General features: G+C 37.2%; 2 protein-coding genes across 5 annotated transcripts; one reads left to right on the plus strand and one right to left on the minus strand.

Moving 5' to 3' along the window:
• Positions 1-301: 301 nt before the first annotated feature.
• LOC141910075 (mitochondrial tRNA methylthiotransferase CDK5RAP1-like) lies at positions 302-9,554 on the minus strand. 4 transcript variants are annotated; one of them, XM_074800811.1, is made up of 13 exons: positions 9,468-9,554; positions 8,815-8,904; positions 8,232-8,335; positions 6,912-7,053; positions 6,366-6,494; positions 6,045-6,126; positions 5,430-5,550; positions 4,543-4,782; positions 3,749-3,902; positions 1,709-1,839; positions 1,461-1,610; positions 890-1,030; positions 302-490 (listed from the first exon to the last, which is right to left on the minus strand). In XM_074800811.1, the coding sequence occupies exons 3-13, from the start codon at positions 8,307-8,309 to the stop codon at positions 401-403; spliced, it is 1,458 nt and encodes a 485-aa protein (XP_074656912.1). In that variant the 5' UTR covers positions 8,310-8,335; positions 8,815-8,904; positions 9,468-9,554; the 3' UTR covers positions 302-400. The 4 variants fall into 4 exon arrangements, with proteins under 4 accessions (XP_074656912.1, XP_074656899.1, XP_074656906.1 ...); XM_074800798.1 differs by having other exon boundaries at positions 9,117-9,551; XM_074800805.1 differs by lacking the exon at positions 8,815-8,904 and adding an exon at positions 8,565-8,717 and having other exon boundaries at positions 9,468-9,515.
• A 294-nt stretch (positions 9,555-9,848) lies between these two features.
• On the plus strand, positions 9,849-16,613 carry LOC141910120 (peroxiredoxin-2-like). The gene is made up of 8 exons (XM_074800838.1): positions 9,849-9,865; positions 9,974-10,117; positions 11,190-11,307; positions 11,801-11,917; positions 12,523-12,645; positions 12,791-12,956; positions 13,439-13,484; positions 13,566-16,613. The coding sequence occupies exons 2-8, from the start codon at positions 10,009-10,011 to the stop codon at positions 13,580-13,582; spliced, it is 696 nt and encodes a 231-aa protein (XP_074656939.1). The 5' UTR covers positions 9,849-9,865; positions 9,974-10,008; the 3' UTR covers positions 13,583-16,613.
• The last annotated feature ends 21 nt before the right edge of the window (positions 16,614-16,634 follow it).

Below are 16,634 nucleotides of genomic sequence, written 5' to 3' on the forward strand. Positions count from 1 at the left end.
ACAAAACGAAAGTGCAAAAACTACTCAAAAATATCGGGGTCTCCCCAAGTCAAATTCTTTATATTCGTATTGAAAGGTAATGCGAAGGCCAGGCGCGGATCCAGAGGGGGTTTCCAGGGGTTCTTGAAGGAGATGTACTCAAGACATAGCGGGCGAACAGTACTACGTACATATTCGTATGTTTGGCCAAACAATATGCCGTAAAGGCCCCGATGATTATATTGTTGGCTTCGCGTTGCGAGAGTTCCTTCTTATTAATTGACGAACGAAGTAAAAGAGCAACTAACTAAGTTATCGAGTACAGTATCCTATTTATTACCGATAATTAACATCTAAGACATTGAAAAATTTTTAACATATGAATACAGATCGCAGTCAATAAATAAAACTTATTTCAGCGTCATCTAGATTCAGTCCTGCGGTGAAAATCTCGTATAGATGTGTGATACAAAGGAATACCTCGCAAAACCTGCGACGTTCCATCAATTATCTGCAAAAAATGCATATTCATCAGTTGCACTTGAGAAATAATTCTTTGTGTAGACTTTTGAAAACATGAATTTTTTGTCACTTTTGATTTCAATTTTTTGATTTTCAGGGCCCAGTTTTATACAGGTATAAAACCCTGGGGTTAACTCAATTGAGAAAGAATTGAGTTTGCCCTTAGTTTGAAGTTACTACTGGTCTAGAAAACCAGTCCTAGTATTAAGTCAACTTTGTGGTCCCAACCTTTTGCCAAACAAAGGAGAGTCTACTGAAGACACTATTTAGAATTGGCTCAAAACGTAGTCCCATAGCTTTGGGACTCACAGTTTTAGAAATGGACTTAACGTACGTTCAAGTATTCTACCATGGAACTTCCAAGTTCAAAATTCTAAAAAATACTAACTTGAACAGCGACGTAATCTCCAGGTTTCATCGGTTTAAATTCATCGCAGTTTTCTAGCGACGGAATCGTCTTCTTTTGAAATATGACTTTCGTATTTGCATCGTTTCTACCGGCGAAATCTTCAATGGATCGTTTACTGTCCTGAAAATACAAAGAAATCATGGTGAAAATTCATGTAATCGCTCAGCAAACTACTGACTAGTGTTTTTTCAACACAACTGTCATTACTTATCGGCGCATTCTGAACAATGGCAAATACAAAGCCACCAATAATGAAGCCAATCTCCAGAATAGGTACAGTCAATATACTGATCCCGATATACTGCCCTCCCATATACTGCCACCCCCGCCTACCGCCAATGTACATCTCAATACAAATACAGAGTAAAACACCCCCAATACACTCCATACTGCTAATATCGTTCTGCACTGATGTGGGCGGTATATCGGGGGTTGACTGTAGTCCAGTAGATAATATATGGAAGCCCTGAAGAACCAGTCTGTAGTGTATGACAGCTTAAAACAGCTTTTTAGATTACCAAGCATACAAGACTAATTTGATTTAGCATACCCCTTCTATAAGCACTAATTGAACTTGTCCGATCTGACGCTGATTCACGATTGTTGCATTGTCCCTAAACACATTGATCAACTCCATGAATCGACGGTTTTTGACGTCTTGAGGAACATCATCAGAAAGCTTGTGATAGGCGTGCGTTTTCTATAACAAAGATAAGGAAACGTTAGTTTTGTAGTATGGATAGGAAAACCGTCCGAAGATAATTAGGATACAACATTAATTAGATTTGTAAGACTTACTCCTCTCATGCTGTATGGAAAACAAAAGGCAAAGTTATATTTGACTAGTTTGATCAGATCAACTGTTTCTTGATGAGCCTCTTCAGTTTCACCGCAAAAGCCAGATATAAAATCACTCGATAATGACACATCTGTAAATACATGTATACTAGAAATTACATTCAAATTGCAGAATGCAAATACATAACAATGTAGAGTAACTGTATATCAACTGTATATATGGCTCGAGTCAAAAGGCAATGTGATTAAATGACTTGTTTTTTTAACTAAAAGAATACTAAAGTAACTACATGCACAATGTAACTAGGGGTCCAGGGACACCATGCCCACTTGGGAAGTGGTTTCAAATGCTCAACAATCTAACAATTTCAATATTCAAAGCCCCCTGGTGACCATTTACAAAAACAAATGACCTTAAAACTCACCACAATCATAGAACATGTCAGCAGCTACGATTTTGTAATTGATTGTGATAACAAAATATGCCTCGTTACCAATTTAATATGGAAATACTAAGTCATTCTACTATTCAACGCCCCCTGGTGACCATATTCAAAACCCAATGACCTCGAAACTCACCACAATCATAGAACATGTCATGAACTACAACTTTGCAATTGATCATGGAAACAAAATATGCCTAGGTACCAATATAATAAGGAAATACTAAGTTATCTACTATTCAACGCCCCCTGGTGACCATATAGAAAAACTAATGTCCTTAAAACTCGCAACAATCATAGATGATGTCATGAGCTACAACTTTCCAATTGATTGTGGTTACAAAATATTCATAGGTACGAATATAATAAAGAAATGCTAAGATATTGTATTATTCAACGCCCCTGGTGGCCATATACGAATTCCAATTACCTTGAAACTCACCACAATCATAGAACACGTTATGAGCTACAACTTTCTAATTGATTGTGGTAGCAAAATACGCTTAGGTATCAATATAATGTGGAAAAACTTTTTCCCACTTACGAATTAGTACTGGTGACACCAAGATGGCCGCCAATTGCGTCATAATTGGCTGATGAAAAATACCTGTCTCAGGTATAAAATATCCCTTTCCAAAGAACACCCATCACAAATTGTAATGAGAAATGGCAAACCAGTAGGAAGCTACAGGACTCAGAATTCGGGCCAAAATTAACATTTTTGGGCACTAAAAAGGTCATAGGACGGCCATCTTGAGTCCGACCGACCCAATTTTTGTTATGTTGATGGGCCCTGGGGGGATTCACATATATCCGAAAGATCAAGGTAATTGATCAAAGCGTCTTCAAAATTTCCCTCAAAAAGTTCAAAAATGTGTAAAAAGTGCTGATTTTGGCGAACAACAATGTCGGCCATCTTGATTCTGACAGGGCCAGTTTTTGGGCTGAAGATGTGTCTAGGGTAGATACATGTCTTACCCAAATATCAAGACGTTACCTTGAAGCATCTTCAAAACTTCCCAAAATAACTGCATTCCGTCTACGGACGGACGAACGGACGGACGGACGACGGACGAAAAGTGAACGCAATAGCCCGCTGGGACTAAAGTCGACTAAAAACGACTCGTTTAAGTAGATCTAAATATTACAGTAACTAAACTACTTGATCAAAACAGCTCAAGAGGCACACTGCAATGTGATTAAAGGACTTTTAAAAGAACAACCACATTAAAGTTACTAGAAATACTAGTATAAACAAAAATTTCAGGTAAACAACAATGTGGACTTTGGTGATCTAAACTAGACATGATGTACAGGTACATTTTACTTTTAAGATCATATAGGCCTAATGCATTTTACACTATGTCGATTAAGGATCTCCAACAAACCAACTTGATATTGTTAATGCGTGGAAAACTCCATTTTATGTCCATGGCTAGTCCAAGTTCTCAAGGTTTACAGTTGGATAACGTGGAGGGATTAGAAATTAGTTGTTTTCCTGTCAACCAAGGGCATTACACGTATTACAAATTTGGTCCAATCACGGTGTATTTGAATTTAGATTAGTTTTTTATTGAGGTTATCTACGTCTCATTACCTGGCAAAATATTTCTAATATTTTTAACCAATTGCACGTACGCTTCGCGCGTATAGCCGCGTCTCATCGCATCCAGAACTTCATTATTACCACTCTGAGCCGGCAAGTGGATCTGATTACAAATATTTTGTCGTTCTTTGATTAAAAACAAGACCTACAGGACAATTGAAATAAAGTTATAAGCATATATTGGTAGATTTATCTCCGCCTCATTAGTAGAGGTTGAGTAATGAATTCCTTTCAATGTTTCTGCAGGGGCAGATCTAGATCAGATGTTTGGGGGCTTTGAACCCCCATAAATCCGAAGTACAGAAAGTATAGTAATCCACTCAACTCGGATAACCATTTCTCGGATGTTTCTTTTTTTAGATATTCTTGTGACACTGTATATGGATTAAATGATATCTAAAAAATATTGGTCCGACTTGAGCGGAATCTACTGTAGTGTTGCTATCAAATTTTCCATCATTTTTAGAATTTCTAAATAAAAAATCAATGAGCCTCGATATCATAATTCAAAATTATCAATGAAAAATCTATAACCCCTTCCTAGTACAGCTGCATACCTGTCCCTTATCAAATTCACCCAGTACTGAAAGTGGCCGGTTCGTGGCACTCCAATACTGGGTGTAATAAGAGCTTGCGTGAACCAAGGGTCACGATTGAGCGATGTACCACTTGCACTAAGGTTTTCAGTGAATTGAGCGAAATACCAATTGCACTAAGGTTTTCAGTGAATTGAGCGATATACCACTTGCGCTAAGGTTCTCAGTGAACTATCAAAAAATACAAACCTCATCAGGAAAATCTTTTGGATGCGGGGAAGTAAACCGTATCCTCATTTCAGGGTCGACTCTGGATACGCAGTCCAATAAGTCGGAAAAACGTCGTCCGCCTTTCTTCGTTTTGTAGATAGTCCTAAATCCTTTACTAAGGTGTGTTTGATCGCTGTTTGTGACGTTGAATGATTCTGATACGGATGTGTCTCGATAACTGTTTACATTTTGTCCAAGCAGTGTCACTTCTTTGATACCCTGAAATAAAGCATATAAATGAAAATTCAGAATTTCTACTTCTACTTTAGGATACTTCTACATTTGACTATGCAGACTATCACCATATTGCCTTGGCCTCAGTCTTGGGCTGAAAAATGTCTTTGAATCAGTTAATCCAGACAAATCAAAAATTATATACATCACATGAAAATCAGAGGGTTCCAAGAAATTTGGGATAGTCACACCCAGCATTAAAGTATGGAAGTATTTAACTTATCTTTAATCTTAGGTAGAGAGTTGCAATAGTAAGAAATCCATAAAAGTGTAAACGAGGCATCCTTAGTTTATGCTTTCGTTCGTTATAATAAAAAGCATACAGTATTCAGCATAAGTATACACATTTGAAAATGAAGTTTATCTAGTTTACACTTTCATCAATATTACTTTATCAAGTAATATTTCTTTAGATACTATTGGGTCTTCTTTCACATAAAGTAAAACTCAAATTTTCAGTCCATTTGCTATCAGATATATCGTATCCGGCATCTTCAATACAAACTAAAACAATTCAAAATTCAAACCACTGTAAGCTTACACTCTTATTAAAACAGAACCCTGTTATTTTCTAGCTTTTTAATCACCCTCATTGCCATCGTGGTATCTGCACAATGAAGTAGATAATTCACCTGGTCTGAAAGTTGCTTTACTTCATCGATGATAGAATCAATTGGTCGACTTCGTTCTCTGCCACGGGTGAACGGTACGATACAGTAACTACACATATTATCACAGCCTCTCATTATCGATCTAGAATGAAATAAAGATGCATCAACAACCTTAACAGAGTCCCTACAGATCAATCATTCCTGAGTATAAGGATTTTTAAAGGAGAAACTTTCACATTTCAAGGAAGCACCTGCATGACTTACATATCCCAATTACAAAAGACTCCTTCTAAATGACCTAAACTTACTCGGTTTCTACTTCGGTAACTGCCTAATACTACCTAATAGGGTTTAACAAAAAGAAGCTGGTTCCAACTGCAACTGATTTAGGCATAGTCTAATTAATGTACAACTTCTATAGTATCTACCGTAATTGCCTACCGGTATTTCTCAAGATTGAAGGAGTTTTAAAGGAGTTTCCGACATTTTGCTAAAATTAAAGGAGTTTCAAGCACCTTCAAAAGCATTTCCATTTAGTAGGAGTTTTTAAGGAATCAAGGAGTGGAAGGGACCCTGCTTAAGAAATTTTCAACATATTTTCTACATAGTCTTTCAATGTATTTGAAATCAACTTACACAAATGCAGTCCGCGAATTTTCATTCAAACGAACGGGCATAACATCTGCGTATGTTTCCTCCAGAGATAGCAGAACATTCACTGAAAATTAATTAATCTTACAATCTTAACTAACTTATCGGTATGTGATGATTTTCTTAACTCCAATTTTTCAAATTCGCATACTCCAACTCAAATCAGGCCATTCCTTTAACACTACACCTACGACGAGGTGATGGAGTATAAATTTTAAAATGGGAGAATGACTTTACAGAGCGCGGAATTGATAGGAAGATTATCAAATGATTGGTTGATTTTTCCTCCAATTTATTCATACTTACCAGCAGTTTGACCGGATTGCGTAATCGATAACATTCGTGGCAGATCTCTGTAAGCATCAGGACCGCAGACGAGGTCAACCATTTTCTCTTTTTCTAAAATCTTAGTTTTTAAACGTTCTGCCATGCAACCTGCAAATCAGATCAGTAAGAATGACTTAAATTGATGAGAAGCGTGATATTGCATTTGGTTGTTTTCAGTGTTTTCCACGAAGGGTTGAAAAGAACAACTACCCATGTCATTTTTTGCTCTGAAAATCAGCCAGCACTGATCTGATGCCCCTGCCAAAGAGATAATATAAATATCCCATTCCCTTGCCAATGTTCTGCTTACAGAGTGCCAAATTATTTGTAGAGGTTATGTGACAAACAGCAGTAGATTGCACCAAACTTCGCTTTGATCCCCCACCCCCCACCCAACAAAAAGCATTCAGTGTCTAAAAAGCTACACTAATGAATGAATGCAGCCACTCTTCCCACCATATGGAGAACACTGGTTGAAGATGATGAGCTAAAAATCATGAAGACATTGCCATTAGCGTTGATTACCTAAAATACCGATCTTCAATTCAGATTTTTTCTTGCTCTGTTGTCTCCTCTTTTTCAGAGATTTAAGAAATTGCAAACGCTTCCATATCTTTTGTTCTGCGCCTTCCCTTATCGCACAAGTCATCACAAGGATAACGTCACTCTTTAAATACCAGTAAAGAATAGAGAAAATGGAAATTCAAATTTATGTATTGTAATGTAGAAAAAATGAGATATTCAAAGTAGTAAAGAAATACATATTTTAAAACTTCAAAAATGTGTTAATAAAAGTGCTGCTTTGGCGAACAACAGTGGCCACCATTTGGCCATCTTGATTCTAAGTCATCATTTGGATAAGTCACTAACGTAATGATCTTCCCAATATGACAACTTAAGCAAGTTACAAAACATATACTCTGTACATGCGTATAAGGTAAGAGATATTGAGGGAACAATATTCATGGTTTAAACCAATTGACTGGTTTTGTCAAGCGCGAGTATCGGGATGACCTTAGTATTCTCTGAACTAATTGCCATAAATGGGAAAAAGAAACCTCAAATCTCAAAGGGATAGATGAATTAAAGGAAAAAGAATAGGATGGGGTTCATAGTGTCTCCATGACCAGTTTCATTTCAATGACTTTCAAGGACCCAATTCGAAGATCAAATTGACAATAGATCACAATTCTTATTCAATATTTCTAGTTATTTTCATCAGGAAACATCTTAATGAATAAGCCCAATAAAAGATAGATGGTATTTTTTATATAAATTGCTTTCACTTCTGATCTGGGGACCCAGCACATCACAGTACAAACACCAGTGACGCAGCGAAAGGGTTAATCTCGATCTTTATTAACACAAGATATCACTTGGAATGAAACATTTCATTAACTGATGCAGAGTAAGATGAATATTCAGGGGCGGATTTAGGGGGTGGTCTCGGCGGTCCAGACCCCTGTCTGTCCATTGGGGTTGCCCTTGGCTTTTCGTCAGGACAAAAATCATTGAAACCAGCAAATCTGAAACCCCTCCTCTTGGAAATTGCATATTTTCGGATGTATTTTTTCCAAAACACCTAACACTAAGGATGGGACCCGTTTAATAACCTATGACGCCTCGCTTTATCAGAAAAACTTCTAAGTCATTTCATCTTCCAATTTTCCTAGATCCACTCCTGAAATCATCAGCCTAAAATGGCAGCAATGGCTTATCCATCAGGTAGGCTGTCAAGAAGGGTGTGATAGTTTTTGCAATTGAAACATAAGTGTAAAGTCTCGGTATCACCATACTTGATGTAGCTAGGTCTTTTATGAATGGTTACAATTTTCTAATGCTTACGTCATTGATATTGAGAGTTCTATGGAATCCACTTTTTTCAAGAATCGACCACGCTATCTCTGTATCATTGACATTCATTTGACATCCATACGTTTCGAAATACACTGAAATAATCATTAAGAAAACAGATAAGAATTTCTAAAATCTAATGAATTTAAACAAAAATACATGAAGTATATTTTTATGCATTTTTGGTTTAAATAGTAGAAGATATAGGCTACTAAATAATCAGACTGCAGTTTAGATCACCTTCATGCTAAATGGCTAATGTTTAGGTTATTCAGTAACTAGACTGTGGTTTAGGTTCATGATTGTCATAAACTACATAGGTACCGTATACTCCAAAAGTGCCAGACTTATCCTGATTATCGATGGTAGATCCAGACAGGTTCTGGTCGTAATTTTCTGGTACTCTTCACAATGTACAGAGCTATGAACTCCACAAGCATTTTCACCACGATTTAGTGAGCCTGAAAACCTGTAGGCCTATAAATACCACATAGGCCTACATGTATGACTTGGATTTTCAAGATTTCTTAGGGTAGGACACTTATTGTGTCCCATTTACTATAAGCTGCCATACCCTTTTCAAAATCTGAGCTGCCCCTTTCATTGGGCAAAGTACTGTCTAAGTAATCCTTTTGATTTCACGGAAGTCTCAATACCAGACAATCTTGAAACAAGTTAAAAACGTTATTATTTTAGGAAACAGGGCTATTTAGCACACTCCTAGGACTATCTAACTGCAATTAGACGGGACCTAGTCAGATATACAGGTTCCCATCACAGGAACGACAGCTAATTAGCCACAGTAATAGCTACCAAATTTCGGGACGTCATGTATGAAATCGCTACCAAATTTTCAACACAATTACAAACAGGTACCTTTCCTTCCAAAACCACGAGATACTAGACTTTCATCAATATACGGGATGTGCTCATAGCCACGGTATATGGAATCACTCTTAGTGCCGGTATCCCCCATCATGAAATCTTTCAGAGATGGTTGCGTTTTCGTATCCACCAATTTTAATTTTTGGTCATTATTGTCGTGTGGATCACTTGGCTTTATTGTTGTACTGTCACTGACGACACTGTTTTTTGTCGTTGTTGAATAGAAGGCCCTGGGCCTAGAAAAGGTCTTGTTTTCATTATTGGGAACAGAAATGTCAACAGCTATACGACATATTTTTCCGAGTTTCAGACATGCATATTCTCTGATGGGTGTCACTGAACCTTTCGTGCATTTGTATTGGCGTAAATTGAAAATATTTGATGAGAAAGTCCCGAAAATTTTCGATGATTTCAAACTCATGGGCGCTGCCATCTTGAAAGTAGCACTAAAATGCGTACTAGGATTGTTTGGGAGCCACCCTCCTATATATTAAAAGGTGTCTTATTTCTGTCCCAATCATGTGGCAATTCTCACAAATGAGGACAATCCACATGCTGTAGGCTTTTAAGACAAAGTATGTCAAAGAACATTGACAAACACCCAAGTAACGCGGCTTCAGTGGGGTTCGAACCTACCGAGCCATGAGTAGTAACTAAACTAAAATACGAAACGTCAGACACGATTTTAACATTGTAATTCAAGCATATTGTTTTTTCATGTCGTACTACAAGTAGAATATGTAATTATATTTGTTAGAATGTTTATACGTTTTCATTTAATTCCTTATTTAAAACATACGTAGAATTTGCATCTCCACACTTTCCTGCGAATGGTTTTACTTTTACAGTGACGTGTCACCCTTGCAGAAAGCCGGCAACAGAAATGGACAGGATTGATTGTATTCTTGTCTTAATTTGCTTCCTAGCGTCGCCGTACAGTGCGGAGGAGTCATGTCAACGTTTTCCCGGTGGAAAAGTAAACAAGGCTCAAAGTAAGAACTGTGTTTTTTCGTTGACACACAGTACTTATGCGTGATTTTTATGTTGGAATCTGTCGCCCCAATTTTCCTTCTTCCAATTTGGGGGGACCTTGCTGCTAGTCTGAATACCAGTCGTTACGGTTGTTTGTAGAACGACGGCTAGGTACTAGATCTAGACTACCTTGCTGTTTGCAGCATTGCCATTAGGTTGCAAAAGGGGCGGATTTAGACCGTGTCGCCCGACACGGTCGGAATTTTGAAGTGCCTTTTTATTTCTCTGTATCAAAATATGCCGTTGTAACCACCTGAGATACACAATAGATATTTTTCCTAAATATATGCGCAGTGGATATTCTACTGTATACGGCTGAGTATTTATTTCCACTATTTTACCGTACACCGTTGCTGATTGGCTGATTTAAGCCGCGCATGCGCACAGAGGCGCGCGACTTAGAAAATTCAAGGAAAGTGTGGAGAACAGAGTTATAGAAAATAGAACAGACAGAGCGAGACTCGTACGGCCAGTAAATTACTAGCGCAACGAGTTCGCTGAAAACCAACCGAATGTTTTAACTATCTATAGTACCTCACCTTACCCTAATCCTATCCCTAGGGGTAAAACGGAACCCTCTGGACCCTCACCCTCTCGACACTAGCCCTATCGAAACCCCAACCCTAAATCCAATATAATGATTTTATTGTTACTTTTATTAGTTAATTACTTTTATTAGTTATATATATATATGCTCACAACATGCCCCTGGATCCGCCCCTGTGCAATAATACATTATTAATTCTAAAGGCGTACATTCTGTTCCCAGTTTCACAAGGGTTAAGATCCAAATCGATTAGGGGATGAACTGAAATGATTAAATTGAAGAGTCCATTTCAGTCCCAGACTTTGAAAAAGTGTGTAAGTTAATAAGTAGACAAAATTTTAAGTTTGAATTGGACGTATTGGTTGTCCTCCATGTCCATGACTCGTTAAAAACAAATTGCCTAAACCACAAATTTGATATAAATTCTAAAACTGATTCCTGTCCTTTTAAAGCTTACTTAAGTTTCATGTATTTTTTTGTTTCAGTATCTGCCCCAGCCCCGGAATGGAAGGGTACTGCAGTTATGGATGGAGCTTTCAAGGAAATGCAATTATCTGATTTCAAAGGAAAATATTTAGTGTTTTTCTTTTACCCGCTTGACTTGTAAGTCGTGAAGTTTCTAAAGAATGTTCTGTATTCCTTCACAAGCCAGACACTTGTGTACAGATCATGCTTATGATTAAAGAGAGAAAATCAAGATTTACTGATCTAGTTTATCTGAGTGCAATAGGGCCTGCCCTATGCCTATAGCATTTTAGACCTGGTTCTACAGTTACCGGTTGGAATATGACAATAGGTTTTAAGTTAACATTGGAAATGAAGTAATTTTAACTCCCCTAGCCAGTCAAACTAGAAATCGTCCGTGGGGCCCTGTTTTATAGTTGTGACTTTAGAGTTAAAATCAGTCCATTTTCAATGTTTAAACTCTTAGAGTGAAATTTAACTCAGAACTGTGGAACTGGATCCAGGTTGATAGCTTGTACATGTTTTGATGGTTGAAACCATGTTAGGGCCTATTAAATCAATAGATACCTTGTGGCGATATATTTATATCTTAGCATTAATGTTGATATTTTTTTTCTTTCCTTTATTGTAGTACGTTTGTTTGTCCAACTGAAATCATCGCGTTCAGTGATAGAATTGCTGAATTCCACAAGATAAATGCTGAAGTCGTCGCTGCTTCAGTTGACTCGCAATTCACACATTTAGCATGGTAAGTGCTATCTTTGCCCGTCAAGGGATTCGAACTCACTAAGCTAAAGCCGTTCCCCGAACCCCTTAACCTCACGAGTTGTTGGAGTCTTTACTAGCCGACCAGAATCCGGTTGTACCAATCACAGCGCTTGTAACAAACGACATTAAGGTTGTGTTGGATTTCCCATTAAATGGACCAATCAGCGAACATTTTAGTGAACAAGGGAGTATTTCGCAAGTTGATATATGACAGTCAATCGCAAAATGTCAGTAATGAAATCACGCCTCGTGGGGCCAGGGGGCTGGTGGAAGCAAGTTCGGTAAGCGATACGGGACCCCTGGCTGGCAAGGATGGGTAAGTTCTTAATGATGGCCAGAAGTTTAGATCCTATCATCTTCACAACCAACAGGAGACATTTTGATGCCAATTTCTAGGTTGTCTGGGTTAATGTCCATGTAGTTTCATACTAGTGCCCATTCTTATGGACTGCTAGCCTATTCACTTAAACCTGTTAACTCAATTTGGTCTGAAATGAGTTAAAAGTTTGTCAGCAAATAAAGGTCTCTAAAATGGTAAAACGAATAAAGGTATTATTGATATTAACTTCTTGATTATCATTTCAGGATTAACACTCCTCGCGCTCAAGGTGGTTTAGGAAAGATGAATATCCCTCTGCTCTCGGATCTGACTCACAAAATCTCGGAAGATTACGGAGTCTACTTGGAAAATGCTGGCCACACTTTGAGGTAATTATATTTCCCCTTCAGGAAACTGGAAATGGTCTTTATCTAAGCCAAGGCAGTGCATCTGGCCCTTTATTAGTGGTCCGGATTAGGTCGATATGATTGGTATTCTTAAAAAAGCAAGCGCGATTGTTTTGTGTCATTTCAGAGGACTGTTCATCATTGACGATAAAGGCATCTTGCGTCAGATCACTATTAATGATTTGCCTGTCGGACGATCGGTCGACGAAACTCTGCGATTGGTACAAGCTTTCCAGTACACCGATACACATGGTGAAGTGTGTCCTGTAGGCTGGAAACCAGGCAGTGATACCGTGAGTACTTTGTATTATAAAAGAAGTAACTCCTATGAAAATTGAGAATTTTATCTTTTTGTTCGTTTGAAATTCTGGCTCCACAACATGTCAGAGTAAAAGTAGTTGATAAGGTTTTAGTAAAATGTAACATTTTGCTTATTACCCCTTATTTTGAGAATTGTATCTTTTGTTCATTTGAAATTCTGGTTAAAGCTAAGTTAGTAAATTTAAAATTTTGCTTATTTTCTACAAAACCGGCAAATTTTTCAAGCCGATTCACAGAATCTGATATTGTCCAAAAAATAAAACTGATCCAAACTAAACGGCTCGGCAGGTTTACCTACAAGTGTTATTCAGGGCATTTCTGCGGGCAACTGATATACCGTGGTGACAAGGTGTTGTTACTATACCATTAACCAATGTTGAATGATCAAATTTTTGAGCAATTGTTTTTCAGTTGCTTTAAATCAACAAAATAATCTTTCATCTTCTAATTTCAGATCATTCCAAATCCAGCTGACAAGATTAAATATTTCAAGAAACATGGTATGTAAGAGTGAAATCGCATAAATTCAACACCTTCCCGTCAACAATTTCACTACATTCGTAATTTATCTGTTCTTTTAGCGCGTGATGAAATGTAACTACCAAATATGTTCTAGAAAAAGGGAAGCAGCTGAGTTAGTGTCATTTGAATCGTTTTCACTTTTTGTAAGGCCTTATAGTGTGTGTCGTTTTGAAAATAACGTACAACGAAATGTCTCGAATGTTTGTTTTATCGATGCAAATAAGTTATTCAAGTATTATCTATGTTTGAATGAGAAAATTCATTCTTTATCTTCTCTCTTGCATCTTTTATCTGTGTTTCTTCTTTTGTGCTGTCATTTTATTTTCTGGTGGTTGCATTTCGTTCTTTATGGCGCTAATTGTCCATATCAAATTATTGTAAAACATTTTTATGCGTACGTGTATTTGTCTGTATTAACCAAGAAAAAGGAAAATCTCGAAAAAAAGTTTCAACTCTGTATGAATTCTATAACCTGTGTTTATTTCAAATTTGTCTAATCCATACATAAATATAACAATGATGTTCAAACCAAATTTCTACCAGAATTGCCGGTATTTTTTGGTCTCAACTGATTCAGATCAAGTGGGTATAACTATGATGTTGTAGTCCAGGGGATGTGGCATCAATTTCTTTGCTTAAAGTGCTTCATTACCTGGTGAGAAGCTTAGTGTTTACGTTGCAATTGATGGTTTTAAATCAGATATGTACGGAATTCAATTTCAAAGGTAGATGAACTTCTTGATGTAGTGAATAATCTGAACTGCGTTGCAATAAACCAGTGTTCAATTCTAAGACTGTTATCTTTGGTTGATAATTACTTATATAGACAGATTGTATACAGTAATCTCCTCACTCTGTACTGGTCGGTCACTCAATCCGGTGAATTTTACATTAAGAACTTTTTTTGCGAAGACTGAATTTTTCTCGTGTTGAAAAATATTTACAGCCCCACGCCACCGAGTAAGGTGTGCTTCGTTGTATATGCATGTTCTCTTGGTGATATTGTATGTTGGATGAATGGTTCACATTTTCTTCTGGATCTCTTTATCGAATCAGGTGCTTCATAGGTTGAATGGGTTGCTAGCTTCGTCATAAAATTCACTCTTCTCTTCTTGGTATCATTAACTCTTCTTCCTGTCATACTTCCAAAGTCAGTTATTGAGATTCATTGAAATTTTGAAATGTTACTTAAGCATGTTAATCTTGCCCCAAAAATTAAGCCCATTTGTATCATGAATTACACATGTGTGGTCTTCTCTATGAACAGTTCAAATGCATTACCTTGGAATAGACATCAAGAAAGAACCTGCATGTATTGTAATTAAATCAGTTAATACGAACATTTTGATTTGTCTATAGCTGCGTTCACACTAGATTCGGCGCTTACGAAGTACCGTACTTCACTTGTGCCGAATTCACCAAAATACGGCGCTTACACAGCCATTTACGTTCACACTACGAGTCGGCAATTCGGCGCTAAGTAAGCCTAGTATAGTAGTCACCCAGTGTGCCGATAGAGGGGAGTGTAATTAGTGTTTTGTACTACGAGGATGTAAATATGTGGCTAGCCAAGCGCCGAATCTGCGTTCACACTACAGAAAATACGCGGCCAGCTCGGTTCCGTACTGAGATCGGGTTTTCGGCGCGGAATCACATTCCGCGCTTAATAAGCTGCGTATTTCAGTACGGAACTGAATTAGCCGCGAATAGGCCTCGACTAATTACCTAGTGTGAACGCTTAGTGCAGTACTAAAATCCTAGTGTGAACGCAGCTTATCTCGAGATGGATTCTAGAATTCTGAGGTATGCATAGTACAGTAGACTCCACGCGAGTAGGATCCGATCATCTCGGATAACCGTTCAACTCGGATATTTTTCAAAATATTTGGACACTGTTTATGAAATACATGTACATAACATTCAAGTCAGACACATTTTTACGGTCTCAAAAGATCCGACTTTAGCGAAGTCTACTGTATATTGTATTTTTAAGAGAGTGACATATGGATATATATTGTATCTATTAGCTATAGTATAATCACGCATGAACATTAAAAAATGCAACAATCAAAGATACGTTCATCTCATCCTGTCACTCTGAAGTTGAGGTGTTTGGATGCCAATATACTGTGTATGCAAATACAGTCATAGTCTGGTTAAGTAGTCATCAGATTTGTCGTTACATTACTTTTAGTTAGTCATCTCCAAATTTGTATTTCCATTTCAACTTAACGATGTTTAAGTCATTTGGAGAGCTTAAGCGAGTAGGACTACTTTATAGACAATGGCAATATACATCTGTAATTTACTGAGCGTCAATATAATCTAATATATGCAAACTACGGGAAAATGAAAACACCATTATATGCTGGAGATACAATGAATTGTAAAATGCTACCGATTTTTTGAAAATAAATAGTAATTTATTTTATAGATTCATAAACATTGTACATGTATATTTTTACATAGCTTTGCATCTTATTTTGGATAGAAGCTTCATAAGCCCGCAGCACTGCACAAATATCATTAAACCATGTATTTATGCAAGTCTCAATAGGCTGCCTGGATCTGCCCCTCGGACATTGGATTCACCATTCTTCAGCAAAATTTATCGTCCAGACACTTTCAAATGATAAATGAACTATAATGGAACCTCGTTATAACAAACTAAGATACAACGATTCATCGGATACGACAAATATAGAATTTTTTACTAAGTAAGAAAATGCAATTAATTTCATACGGGATATAACAAACTATCGGTTATGACAAACATATTTTCTGGTCCAGTGAAGTTCGCTGTAAACGAGGTTCCACTGTATTACAGTTAAAAACGCCAGTTATTTTGAATATCGTCACACCAAAAAAAGTATTCATCAAGGCTTTACATATCGACGCTGCAAAGGGGTCAGTTCCAGGTTGCAAATTGATACCTGCATTAAACTTGCTAAGCAAGGACAAGTTGAGACCACAGATTATTTTGTGTCTTTAAGAGAAGCCGGTGGTTATGATTTATAAGTGGAATGTAATAAAATAATTTTAAGGTAATAGTAAGGAAGGTTTATTGAAGTAAAATCTTGTATAAAAATGTAACATAACGTAGGGAGAAAAATATAATTATGTGATTA

The sequence above is a fragment of the Tubulanus polymorphus genome, chromosome 1 (assembly GCF_964204645.1).
Source record: "Tubulanus polymorphus chromosome 1, tnTubPoly1.2, whole genome shotgun sequence".
NCBI classification, from domain to species: domain Eukaryota; kingdom Metazoa; phylum Nemertea; class Palaeonemertea; order Tubulaniformes; family Tubulanidae; genus Tubulanus; species Tubulanus polymorphus.

Coding starts and splice junctions, on each gene's coding strand:
- LOC141910075 (XM_074800793.1), bottom strand. CDS start 9,546: ATGAGTTTGAAATCATCGAAAATTTTCGGGACTTTCTCATCAAATATT. Junction 5,551..6,044: donor AATTCGCGGACTGCATTTGT/GTAAGTTGATTT, acceptor ATTTCATTCTAG/ATCGATAATGAGAGGCTGTG. Junction 491..889: donor GAGATTACGTCGCTGTTCAA/GTTAGTATTTTT, acceptor CATTTTTTGCAG/ATAATTGATGGAACGTCGCA.
- LOC141910120 (XM_074800838.1), top strand. CDS start 10,009: ATGGACAGGATTGATTGTATTCTTGTCTTAATTTGCTTCCTAGCGTCG. Junction 11,918..12,522: donor CAATTCACACATTTAGCATG/GTAAGTGCTATC, acceptor TTATCATTTCAG/GATTAACACTCCTCGCGCTC. Junction 12,646..12,790: donor AATGCTGGCCACACTTTGAG/GTAATTATATTT, acceptor GTGTCATTTCAG/AGGACTGTTCATCATTGACG.